We start from the raw sequence: 13,636 nt of genomic DNA, 5'->3' as shown, positions 1-13,636 counted from the left end.
CTTTGGGATATGATCGTATTAAAAGAGGGGAATATATCTACATCTAAATTGTCATCATCATTTATATCATTTTCGCAATATTCTTGAAGAAGTTTAGAAGTTTTGATGACATTGGCACCATTATCAGTAGTAATAGAATACACTCGGCTAATATCAATGTTGTATTGCTGAAGTGCATCTAAAACTTTTTGTTTTAAATATATGTAAAGCAGAATGTCGTTCAAATAATTCGATCATTCCAATGGTGTAAACCATTATTTCATAGTTTTGAATAAATTGAATGTTTATACCCATTAAACTACGTTCCATTCTGCTAGCAATATCTAACTTAAGACTTACATACATACTTATTTTTCAAAATACCTGTTAATTTATGATAACTTTCATAATACTTGTCAATTCAGAACGAAGTGTTTTAGTTATATTATTCACATGGGTACAGATGGATTTTGAATTGAATTTGACATCATATGCTGTAGTCCAAGGTTGTAAAAGTTTTTGAAATACTTCATCGTCAAAGAACCTAAAAGGCATATGTAATTGCAAAACTGGCGAAACTGTTTTGCCTATAATTTTAAGGTATTCTTATTTATCCATTTGTAATGGTACCGATACCATTTTTCTTTTCTTTGACGATGATGGAAGGACAACCGAATCTAGCATAACAAAATCCTTATTATGTAGTTGTTTATAATGTCTTTTAATATTTCCCATGTGAAATTTTAAGACCTTATCACATTGACGAGATCTTCAGCGATTGTTTTTTTGCACGACCCATTTTATATTTTTTGCCTATGTACATAATCATTAAATCACTTAATAGTTGCAAACGAAAATTTTAAGTATTAGGTGAATCCATATCAAAACGGACAGAAAACAGCAATTTTCGGATTTACCATCTCCGATTTTAATGAAATTTCCCACATATATTATGGTTTGAAAGTGTTCCCTAAATCAATGACTTTTTGATCGGAATCCCGTTCCAGACCAAAAATATCGCGCTTTGAAAATTTAAAAATATGTTAAAATTGTCTAAAAGTATATACATATAATTGCCCATAACTTTGAAATTCCTTTAAGTACAGGATAATTTTTGATTTCGTTATAAAGCCAAAGATATTGTCTTTAAAATCGTGTAAATAAAATATTTTACTTCCAAAAGGTTAAGGGTCAATTTTTATAGTGTATTTTTCAATTCCAAATATATCAGACAGCCCCGTATTAAAAATTATAAAAGGACATGGTATGAGGATACCTATACTCTCTTCTATATTTTAGTGAAATTTTTTCGATGGAGACTCGTGTAGTTCAGGAGTTATTAACCAAAACGTCATTTAAAGCAAGTTTTTTTTATACAAAATCGTATGAAAAATTAAACAAACAGAAAAAAATACAAAGTGGAATCAATTCAATTTATATGGAAAATGCTATGTATCTCTTAAACTGCAGGGCCAATTTAAATAATATATACAAGAAAATTATTAAGAACGATTTAACCTTACTGAAAAATTACATTGTTACCGCCGTGTTAAAATACAAGGTGAGGTACGTGGTGTTAAATGAGAGTACTTCGATTATAAAAAAATATTAAAGCTTCACAAATCTGCAAATAAGCACCGATTTGGCTGAAGTTGAATTTTTCTTATAGTAGCCATTACCAAAACGTATTATAAAACTTAATGGTAGTACTAAGTTATAAGTAAAATAGAAAAATTATTTTAGTTTAATTGTTTAACTTTTGTTTACTACTTTATTTAAATTATATCTCTTAAACCCTTAAATTTAATTAGTATTGCAATATGGATCTAGCTTTACTGTGTTGTATAGATTACGAAAAGTTTATGATCAGTTAAATTTGATCTCATTTATAGATGATAGAAGCTTTAAAATATTTTTTGAAGTCGAAGAGTTAACTTCTTAAACGCTGTTTTCCACCTTTTATTTTAATATTGTGATGACAAAGGATACCTCCAGTAAGGCCTGATCGTCCTTCATAATTTTCTTGCACATTTCATTTAAATCGGACCAGTGGTTTATGAGATACAATGTAATTTACCATATAAATTGAAATTGATTCTAATATGTATTTTTTCTGTTTGTTTAATTTTTCATACGATCTTGTATAAAAAACTGGTTTTAAATTACGTTTTGGTTAATAACTCCTGAACTACACGAGTCTCCATCGATAAGTTTTCACTAGAATATAGAAGAGAGTTTAGGTATCCTCATACCACGTATTTTTATAATGTTTAACACGGGGCTGTCTGACCTATTTGACATTGAATTATACACTATGAAAATTGACCTTTAACCTTTTGGAAGTGAAATATTCTGTTTACACGATTTTAAAGACAATATCTTTGGCTTTAATATGAAATCAAAAATTATGTTGGACTTTAAGTAGTTTCAGAGTTATGGGCAATTATGTGTATGTACTTTAGGAAATTTTAACATATTTTTCAATTTTCAAATCGCGATATTTTTACATTGGAATGAGATTCCACCCAAAAAGTCAATGATATGTGGAATATATTATATATATTATATGTGTGGTAAGTTTCATTAAAATCGGAGATGGTAAATCCGACTGCTGTCCGCTTTCACATGGATTCTCCCTATTACCTTATTTTCTCTACAGCAAATTAAATCTCGTTCTTATTATGAAATATTCTCAAATTTTAAATATGTATGTAGTATTTGAGTTTGAAAAAATAACGATCATTTGAAAAAAAAACAATTTTTATATTGATTGAAAAAGATATTTTTTAATTTCAATTGTGAAAGATTTTTATGTTTGAAAATAAAAATTTTTTGCTAATTTTTTTCATCATATGAACATTTTTTTTTCAACAAAAAAGATATTTATATGATAAAAAAAAAAATAAAATTTAAAAAGTTTTCGGGTCCTTGACATAAATAAAATAAATTTACAAAAAAATTAAAATTATGAAAAATTTTATGTTTAAAAACAACATAATAATTGTATGCAATGTGTCAAGAAATTAAAAGGTTTGTTATGCAAATTGCATCCGGGTTCAAGGGGCCATATTTTATTTCGTATTTTGGTATTATTTTCGTTTTTTTTTTTGGGCAAACGAAAGGCCTTTATCTATCGTCTATTTTTGACATTTTCTTTCGTTTATTACGAACGAATTCATTTTCTGAAAACCATAAATATATGTCACTCACATGAAAATATATTTTTATTTTTCAAAAACGTAAATCAAATTTCGTTCGTTATTTTAAGAACGAAACATATCTTCATCTTAGAAAATCAGGCTGTAAATTCTAACAACATCGTTAGAACTGTTACAGATAATGGGTCAAATATGGTTAAAGCATTTAAAATTTATAGAAGATATTCTGAAATAGATCAAACAAAATCAGCATTAAACCAAAATCTTGATGTTGAGCACGAAATTATTGATGATGACTCTATATTTTTACTAATGGAATTTACAGAAGGAATATGGAGAGCTGCAACTTCCAATTAACGAAAGGTGTGCTACACATACATTACATTTAATAACCTCCAAAGATATAGATCAAGCCAGATTTCAAAATAATTCATACAAAAAACTTTACGATGCCGCCATTGGAAATTGTCAATTCCAAACGGAATCTTTGTTTCAGATTTCCGAAAGCATGTGAAATAGAATCTCTACAATGTGTAAAAGATAATTATACTAATTCAGAATCATTAAACAAATATCTTAAAAGTCCCGTCTTTAATTATGATACATGCTTACCAAGTTCTGCACCAGTTGAGCGACTATTCTGCTTTGGTGGAATGATTATGAGAACACATACATATGGATACGCATCATGAAAGATGAACTTTTTGAACAAATAATTGTTTTCAGATCTATTAAATAAACTATTTCATTTTAAAAAATTATTTTGAAAATATTAATTTGTTATTTTTTATTTAAAATAACGTAAAAAATATTTTATTTGCGTTTGAAAAACAAAAATAAAAAATATTTGTATTTTGAATTAAAATATTTAAATAACCTATTTTTTAAAACTCTGAAAATAAATGTTGAACTATAGAACACAACAATATAGTATTTATTGAATGTTACATTGATCGATGTTCAGAAACTCAGTTTCATGGACTTAATTTCTATGAATTTTCCAATCAGTGTTCGTGAGGGATGTTATATCCCGAATTATATAATATCCAAGATATTTGCATCTAATTTATACAAAACCCTAATATTCCTTATATGATTCTCTCACAGATATTTTTAATTCAGTCCTCGTTGGTTTTGCGTTCTTCAATGTAATTACCTCGAGCTCCCTTTCTTTTAAAGCTAGTATATTCGCTCTTTCGATGCCGACTACTCCCGAGTGGCCTGGTATCCATATGTTGTAAACCTTACCTCTTGGAGAGTATTCGATTAAAGCATTATTACAATTCAATACGGTCTTAAATTTACCCTTATCACATGATATTGTCTAATTGCCTTCTATAGCAACGAATTCTTACGGGTATTTGCTCTAATTGCTTGACCATAACATTCTATCTGGGATCTGTGTTTCAAAGTTCCCGACATATTCTGACGTGTGCTATAACCGTGTTTGGTCAGTTCGCCTAAAGTTACGAATCGTTACCTAAAAGGCAAACGGCCCTATCTAACATTTTTAAAATTTTACAGGAGATGCAAAAAACTATTTAAATTGAAAAGTTTGTTTCTATCAACGCGATTTATTTGTAGTAAATAAACAATTTGTTTAACAGTGAAACCTATCAGTTGTTATGATAGTTGACAATGGCGTATATAAAAATGGATATATTGAACTTTTTACTTTTAATATTTAAATGTTTTTGTAGATTGGGCCTTTTGTGTTTTGTCAATAAAATATTTGGTCGGAGAAGTCCAATTTTTTGTTTGGACATTTGTTTTGATGCAATACATTAGAATCAACAATAAAATCGATTTTGATTTTTTGGTTAGTTAGGGCCGTTTGCGTTTCAGGTAACGATATGTATGCATGTTTCAATGGGTGAAATACATATGTATGTATATAGCAACGTCTTCAGAACCTTAGTTGACGTATAATTTATGGCACCACTTACACACTAGCAGCATGTCCGCTGAACTCCCTGAAGTGGTATTATATTATACTTTTGGTCCATAGAAGTCTACCAGATTATTCAAGCATAAATTAGAATTGGTCTAATTACAATTTTATAAAGCCAATGTGTCATAAGAGCACTAAGGCCCCATTTCATACCTGTGGTTCTCCTATATATCGTCCAGCTCGTAATGCCTATCATCTATGTGGTGTCTCCATTTTAATTTGTGATCAAGGATTACACCTAAGTACTTAACCATGTCACCGGTATGTTTTTGTCCAGGAAACAGGCTTCAATATACTTAGAAATTTTTGTCTTATTTCCGTTTTCGCCGAGTTAACATTGAGGGCTTGGCTGAGCCCAGATCGAGGCCTTATTCAGAGCCCTTCTACCCTTTCCTGATAGTCATGTATATACTACATCTCGCAGCTTATCCACCTGTTTCTAAGCATGTAGTTGATTCTTTTACGGAGCACTAAGTCAACATAAAACTGATCTAAGAATTGGATAAGAGTATCAGTGTGCACGTTATTGAAGGCGTCTTCAATGTCAATGCATGTGGACACAGTTTGCCTATATAGTTGATAACTTAATATAACCCGGTTTCCACCGATCGTATTTATATAATAAAACCATGTAAAAATTTAGAAATTATAAAATTGATTATACACCATTAAAAATCTTTAACATGATATCAAAAAATCTTAAAAAAGTCTATTTTTATCCTTTCACAGTTCACAAAACATTTGACTCCAGAACAAAAATTTTGAGAAGTGGTATCTTTGAATGAATCAAACGTTCACTTTCGGTAAGTCAAGTACTTTATTTTATCTCCATACAAACGGGGCCACATATCCACATATACATATCTGTAGAAGCTTCATTTGAAAATTATTTTAACTTTTACAGATGTCTTTTTTAACTCAACTCTGTAAAGATACATTATCAATTCTATGGTGTTTCCTTCAAAATTGTCACAAATCTCAACAGAGGGCTTACTCTCACATGGAAGTTTTTGATAATTAATCGCAATTTAGCCCACCGTGCATAGGTGCATAAAGTTATTGTGATGTGGTTATATCATTATCGCGTTCATAAATTAAGGTTTGTTTTATCATTTTTATAGGCAGTAAACAAAGAATCTTTTAATAGGTTTGTTTACCAGTTTTCTTTGTAAATAAGCACGTGTAAATGTCGAAATACTATTCTACTTTGATGTCTTAAAACCTAAAGAATTTGACATTTGCTCGTTGACTTGCGAAGAAAGCGTTCAGTAGCGCTGTTTCAACTTTTAAAATAAAATTGAAGATTCCAAAACCATAAATTATCTGCAAATTTATAAAATATTTTTGTTGAGTGCAATCTCCTTAGTTTAGATATTTTGATAAACAAATCAAGCATGGAATTAAATGTGAATATTGGGGAAGAGGTAAGTTAAATTATTTAATTGCCACAATTAGATATAATTGTGTCGTATTACACCCTGTAACAATTTTCCAAAATCAAAAAATCAATTATTTATATGTTTGTATGATTTTAATGTTGCTATCAAATGAAAGCTGTGATCTTTACATTCCATTAATATTATTTACCTCAACTGGACATAAAAATCTACTACTACTACTTTTTTGTGACGAATTTCATTTTTAACTCACATTAATCTATGCATTCATATAAATAAAAAAATTATTAATTTAAGCTTTCATTTGTTGTAAAAATTGTTGTACAGTGTTACACGTTAATTTGCAATTTCACTTGTTTTGCAAGGAAAAATACTGGAAAATTACACCTTAATCAAATAATAACAAGTAAAAGTGTTTGTGACACCCTACAAAATGTATAAATTAAATAAAATAGATATTACTATATGTTTCAAAAATATTACTATTAAAAGAAAGTAGCCCTAAAAGATAAATTTAGATCCAATACTTTAGTGATCCAATACTTTTTCGTTCTTCAAAAGGTACTACCTACAGCCCGGATTAAGTGAGAGCCTATAAAGAGAAATTTTTGGTACTTTTTTGTTTTTTAAAAGGAACTTTTCTACACAGAGGAAAAAAATATACACGCCTGGTACCAAATTGACACAAAATTTTTCAATAACATCCACATTGGCAACGCATTTTGAGCTTACCACGTTTGTTAACTTTTAGACAACGGATGTGCATAAAGTTTAGATTGCGAAAACGAATTGTTGCAATGTTGACAAAGTTGCGTGGTCTACATTAAATGTTGTTGTTGTATGTATGTATATACTTGACAATGGATGTTATTGAAAAATTTGGTGTTAATTTGGTACCAGGCGTGTATATTTATTTTTCCCCTGTGTATAATTTTCTATAATTTTGAACCTAGAAACATAAAATAAGCATGTAGACCCCGGAGAAAGTGAGAACCTATAAAATGGGACATTTTGGTACATTTTCGTTCTTCAAAAGGTATTTTTTAATTTTCTATTATATTGAAGCTAGAAACATTAAGACTCCTAAGTTAATGAAAATCTATAGGAAAGAATTTTTCGTACTTTTTCGCTCATGACTGGTACTTTTTGGTTTTTATGCACACAGTACCATGATTGAATGAAAATCTTTAAAAGGGGAGTTTCTGGTACTTTTACGTTTTACAAATGGTATTTTTTATTTTTTGTATTAAAATTCATACTGGCTGTTTTTTTCAACATCATGGTGAAGGGTAGGATTCGGCAAAGCCGAATATAGTTAAATGTACTTGTTAAATTTAAAAATAAACTTTTATTTAGAATTAGAATTTAACCATTTCTGATAAGACTAACTGCATTTAGGGAAGTAATAAACAAATGACCACCATTTTCACAAAATCTATTTTTTAACTTTAAGATATAATAACATTTTTCATAGAAATAACTAGAGATGGAGAAAATTGGTGTGAATCAATTTTTATTTACCGAGTTGATTAAATCAAGAAATTATTTTCCTGGAGGTACAAAACGTGTCGTCTTTCGGCGCAATATTAAATACTTATCTAACTCTGAATAAACTAGCATCATATAATTATAGTTGCGGTATGTCACTGTTATAAATCTGTTATCATTTGATTGTTATCTGATAAGAATCGTATATAATAAAGTTACAAAAGGTTAAAATACTGAAAAGTGCAAATCACGCTTAGGCGATAACTGATAATGAGTCAAATACATTTAAGGAAACATTGTGTTTTTAATAGTTTTACAATAAATATAATAATAATAAACTTTCTTATTTACCCATAATCCATTATAGAGGGGACGGTATTGTGCGCACAAAAATAATAGCACTATACCCACATTGAAGTACACTTAATTTCAGAATCGATTGACTGACGGTTCATGTTACCTCCCAATACTTGGTATTGACTTGCACTTACACAACAACTTACTTTTCAAAGACTACCACATACTGTAGTACATACAGCATTACTGTTTAGTAATCTATTAATGGCTTACATATAATCATATACGTAAGTACTTATTTTGTTTTATGAATAAAATAGCATTTCTGTGTGAAAACCATGAAACAAAGAATAAAAGATAGCGCATCCAAGTTGTGAAATTTTTATTTTTCTGTGCATCTACATATGTATGTATGTACGTCACAGTAGTAAATAAACAAAAACACTATCACTCAAACACGTGTATGTGACATAGGGACATAAAGTTTGCATTTACATTTCAATTTAAATATTGTAATTTTTGTATTATGACTGATAAAAAATAAAAATTTTATTAACTCTTTTCATAAAATATGGTAATTTTTAATAACTTTACTTCAATATAAATATGTATGAACGTGTATTGATATCATTACAAGTAGGGAAACACGTGTATATAATTTGTATACTACTGTGATGTCACACAAGACAAAATCATAACGCAATGAATTAAATATTTGTATCGCTCATTTACTATAGGACTGGCATAATCCAAAAAATAAATTTAATTTAATAAGTGAGTAAATTGTTGTAACATATAACAAAAGGATCGATTCATACATATACATAGTATATGGCAACTTTCCGAAGTTCACTTGAAATTTATGGCACATAATATGATGGTGGGCATATATTTTCAACAAAATGTTAAAATATTTCCGAATTAAGGTAAAAAACAATTTAAATGCTTTAATATAAAAACATAATGCAAATTTGTAACAAGCTGGCTGATGTAGGGTATCATAGGACCAGCATTGCAAACACACTTCTCGACGTGAGAACTTCTCACTAAATGTATTATTGGTAAATTTTATTCTGATTGCGACTTGTACTTTGATATAACATGGGACAGTCATCAGTACTATCGTATTGATTCCCTTGAAAATATATAAACAATAACATACTAATAAATACATACATACAAACATTCCTTTTTAGTTAAGAAATGCTGGCAAAAAGAAAAACACGACTTCAAAAAATGAAAAACCAGATCTATTGTATGGCATAAATGACAATCCGCCATGGTATTTGAGTATATTTTTGGCATTTCAACATTATTTGACTATGATTGGTGCGATCGTGTCTATACCATTTATTTTAACTCCAGCACTTTGTATGAGCGATGAAGATCCCAATCGAGGCATTGTGATATCAACGATGATATTCGTAACTGGAATTGTGACTTATTTCCAGGCAACATGGGGAGTTCGTTTGCCGATTGTTCAGGGCGGTACTATTTCATTTCTAGTGCCAACTCTGGCAATATTGGCATTGCCGCAGTGGAGATGTCCCGCGGAAAATGTGATTAAGGAAATGAACGATGAAGAACGTCAAGAATTGTGGCAGGTTCGAATGCGTGAATTGTCGGGGGCGATTGCTGTTTCTGCCATGGTACAAGTTGTGTTGGGCTATACCGGTTTGGTGGGGAAGATTTTGCGTTTTGTAACTCCTCTTACAATAGTACCCACTGTTTCATTGGTGGGTCTTACCTTATTCGAGCATGCTGCGGAAACGGCTTCGAAACACTGGGGTATTGCTTTTGGGTATGAATATTTAGTAAAACAAGTAATTGTTATTTGTAATTAATAATTCCTTTATTTACTTTTATTTCAGAACTATAAGTTTACTTACTCTCTTCTCCCAAATATTGTCAAACATAGCTATACCTGTCCCTGCTTACCGAAAGGGATATGGTATTGAATTCCGGCCATTCCTACTCTTTCGTTTGTTCCCGGTAAGTCTTTAGGAGTAAAATATCAATATGTTAAACTTCTTATATGGGGTATTACATGTTAAGTGATTTTTGAAACCGATATCTTCCGATCGGAAAGAACTCAGAGAGTTCTTGACATAAAATCCCCAATAAACATACATACATTGTAGGATAAAATATGTTCTTTTGGAAATTTAGGTTCTTTTGACAATAATACTGATGTGGGGTCTATGTGGAATTTTAACACTAGCAAATATTTTTGAAGATGGACATCCATCTAGAACTGATGTGCGAATTAATGTGTTGACAAATGCAAAATGGTTTTACATTCCTTATCCAGGCCAATTTGGTGTACCCTCTGTAACACTTTCTGGAGTTTTGGGAATGTTAGCTGGAGTTTTGGCATGTACTGTGGAATCTCTAAGTTACTACCCCACAGTATCTCAAATGTCTGGTAAGTTTTTTTAATTTAAGTAATAGAATTATGTATTAATACTAACTAAGTACTAATTTTAAAGGAGCCCAATCTCCACCTTTGCATGCAATAAACCGAGGCATTGGAACCGAAGGTTTAGGTACAGTTTTAGCGGGTCTCTGGGGAGCTGGAAACGGTACAAATACATTTGGAGAAAATGTTGGTGCTATTGGAGTAACGAAGGTACTAATTAGAAAATTATATTATATTTAGCAACATAAATAATTTTACTATAACTTTCAACAACAGATAGGATCACGTCGAGTCATACAATGGGCTGCACTTATAATGGTTTTGCAGGGTGTAATTGGAAAATTTGGTGCAATATTTATTTTAATTCCAGATTCCGTAGTTGGTGGTATATTCTGTGTCATGTTTGGTATGATAATTGCATTCGGTTTATCAACTCTGCAATATGTGGACTTACGTTCATCGCGCAATCTTTACATTTTGGGTTTGTCAATCTTCTTTCCCATGGTTTTATGCAAGTGGATACAAGAACATCCGGGTGCGATTAATACTGGTAACGAAACTGTTGACTCCACGTTATCTGTACTTTTAGGTACAACAATTCTAGTGGGTGGTGTATTGGGCTGTTTTTTGGATAACATAATACCGGGTATGAGAAAGTTAATTACACATACACCTTTATTTACAAAAAAAAAAATATATATATACTTTCCTCTATCAATTAACTTATGAATACTACATACTGTTGTTAAATTTTATTTTAAAATTATTTTTGTCTATTTAAGGCTCACCAGAGGAGCGAGGACTTATCGAATGGGCCAACGAAATGCCATTGGGGGATGATAATGTCAATGATGGTACAGCGACAGATTATGATTTCCCCTTTGGAATGGATTCTTTAAAACGGTTAGCTAAATTTACTTGTAATTGATTATTTAAAGAAAATCGTAACTACTTTTTTGTAATATTTACGAAAATTTCGTGTATAATACCAAATATTATTTAATCAAACCATATTACTACTTCCATTTTAATAATTTTCTCTTTTTCAGATGGAAGTGGACTTATTATGTACCATTTTTGCCAACATATAAACTACAAAAGAACTGTTAAAAATGTTCAAATTGCTGTTATACATACATACAACTGTAAAAATATAACGGATGAAATGTCGTAAATATGTATGAAAGTAATATTGAAAAATTTTAACATCATTCAATTAACCGGAAAAGGTTTTTTAATAATTTTGTGAATCTCGACGAGGATAAAAACTTGGGTTAATTGTGAACTTTTTCCCATAAATCAGCATCAACGGTGTTTTGCTATAACTATAACAAAAAAATAAAAGAAGTTAGGGAGCTACTGTCAAATAGCAATTTCTGAATAAAATATGAAAAATAAATGATTTACACCCATTTTCTCAATGTCTTGTTATTTTTTATCGAAACAATATTTGGACAGTTTTCATACAAAAAATACTTTAACCGGCAGAATATCTACCGCTTAACCGATAATCTTATCTTAATCTAAGAAATTTCATTTTACTTTTTTTTATTTTATTTAAGGTATTTTCAGACTACAATACTGAGTATCAATACTTGTCAAAAATGTTTGTATCATAATACAATTTACTAGTCTAAATATAATTTGTAATTTGATTTTCAAAAATATTACTGATTTTTTTGGCATACGGTCGGTATTCATAAATTTTTTAAAACAATTCAAAAACTTTTTATTTTCATACGTATTCGGTATGTATTTTATAAATACAATAAAAAACAAACAAAAAGTGTAAAATACATTAAAAATAAGAACGAAAAGTGCATAAATAATTGAAAATTGGATAAAAAATATTACAAATATTATAGTGTAAACATAAAATGTATTTTTCGGATTGATTTTTTGAAAATGCGAATTATTTTCATAATATTTTTAATTTGAAGTGTGTTAATACTCAGTATTGTAGTCTGAAAATACCTTTATTAGTATTTGTCAAATAAGTTATAATTTACACATGCTTTCAATCGAAATTTTTTATTTTTACTTTACCAAACTCATTGGAATTTGGTCGATTTTAATATTAATTTTGTATTTTTATAATAGAAACATTTTGTACCCGCCATTTGTAAAAATAGGTTCAAAGTAGTTTGTTATGCTCATAAAGTGTTTCTGAGCCGATTGGTATGCTTTGAGGTGGTTGTAGGACCAATATTTTTGGATGTTGCAAACATTAGCACAAACGTATAATACTCTCCCCACCATAATGGTGTAGGGTATAAAAAATAAAATTTATATGCATTAAATTTGACAATAGGATAGATATAATAGTGATCTAAATCGGATTGCTCTCCACATATTAGTATACAATGGGGAGTGTTTTTATCTGTAATAATTTGGGGACTACAGGGACGTCTCTTTCTTAAAACTGACTTCAACATACATACGGACTGACGAAGGTCAGACGGACACGGATAAATCGAATCCGCCATCTGTAGGGACTCGGAATTGAGGGTCAGAAAAATATTTATGGATCGAACTCTACAGGACACATTCTTATATGTATATACATTTGATCTTGAAGTAATTTGATGGTGGGATTTATGTTTATGTGAAACTTACTTATGGCGAATTTTAACAAATTACTAGTGTTTATAAATGTACTAGTGGCGCCCTGTCCGCACATGTAAATAACCATATACCCTTCAAGTATTAAAATAATCGGTTTAGCGGTTTGGGTGTAATTGACTGGGAATTAAAACTTCGACGCCATCTGTCTGACAAATTTAAAACTTTACAGGAACACTTCTCATGACCCCTGAAATATGTATTTGAAAATCAGGCGCCGCTAGATAGATAGATAGATAGATAGATAGATAGATAGATAGATAGATAGATAGATAGATAGATAGATAGATAGATAGATAGATATATAGATTGATATATAGATAGA

At 29.9% G+C, this 13,636-nt stretch overlaps 1 protein-coding gene across 1 annotated transcript; it reads left to right on the top strand.

Annotated features, from left to right (window-relative positions):
- The first annotated feature begins 6,315 nt into the window (after positions 1 to 6,315).
- LOC119608800 (solute carrier family 23 member 1-like) lies at positions 6,316 to 12,110 on the top strand. The gene is made up of 8 exons (XM_037963364.1): positions 6,316 to 6,512; positions 9,467 to 10,071; positions 10,142 to 10,262; positions 10,440 to 10,695; positions 10,760 to 10,899; positions 10,966 to 11,335; positions 11,472 to 11,592; positions 11,739 to 12,110. Exons 1-8 carry the CDS (start codon positions 6,483 to 6,485, stop codon positions 11,797 to 11,799), a joined length of 1,704 nt encoding a protein of 567 aa, XP_037819292.1. The 5' UTR covers positions 6,316 to 6,482; the 3' UTR covers positions 11,800 to 12,110.
- The last annotated feature ends 1,526 nt before the right edge of the window (positions 12,111 to 13,636 follow it).

This window comes from Lucilia sericata, unplaced genomic scaffold (assembly GCF_015586225.1).
Source record: "Lucilia sericata isolate MDLA Ls3-8-SP2 unplaced genomic scaffold, ASM1558622v1 Contig000000F_arrow, whole genome shotgun sequence".
NCBI lineage: Eukaryota > Metazoa > Arthropoda > Insecta > Diptera > Calliphoridae > Lucilia > Lucilia sericata.
This window is presented reverse-complemented; position numbering and strand designations above follow the sequence as displayed.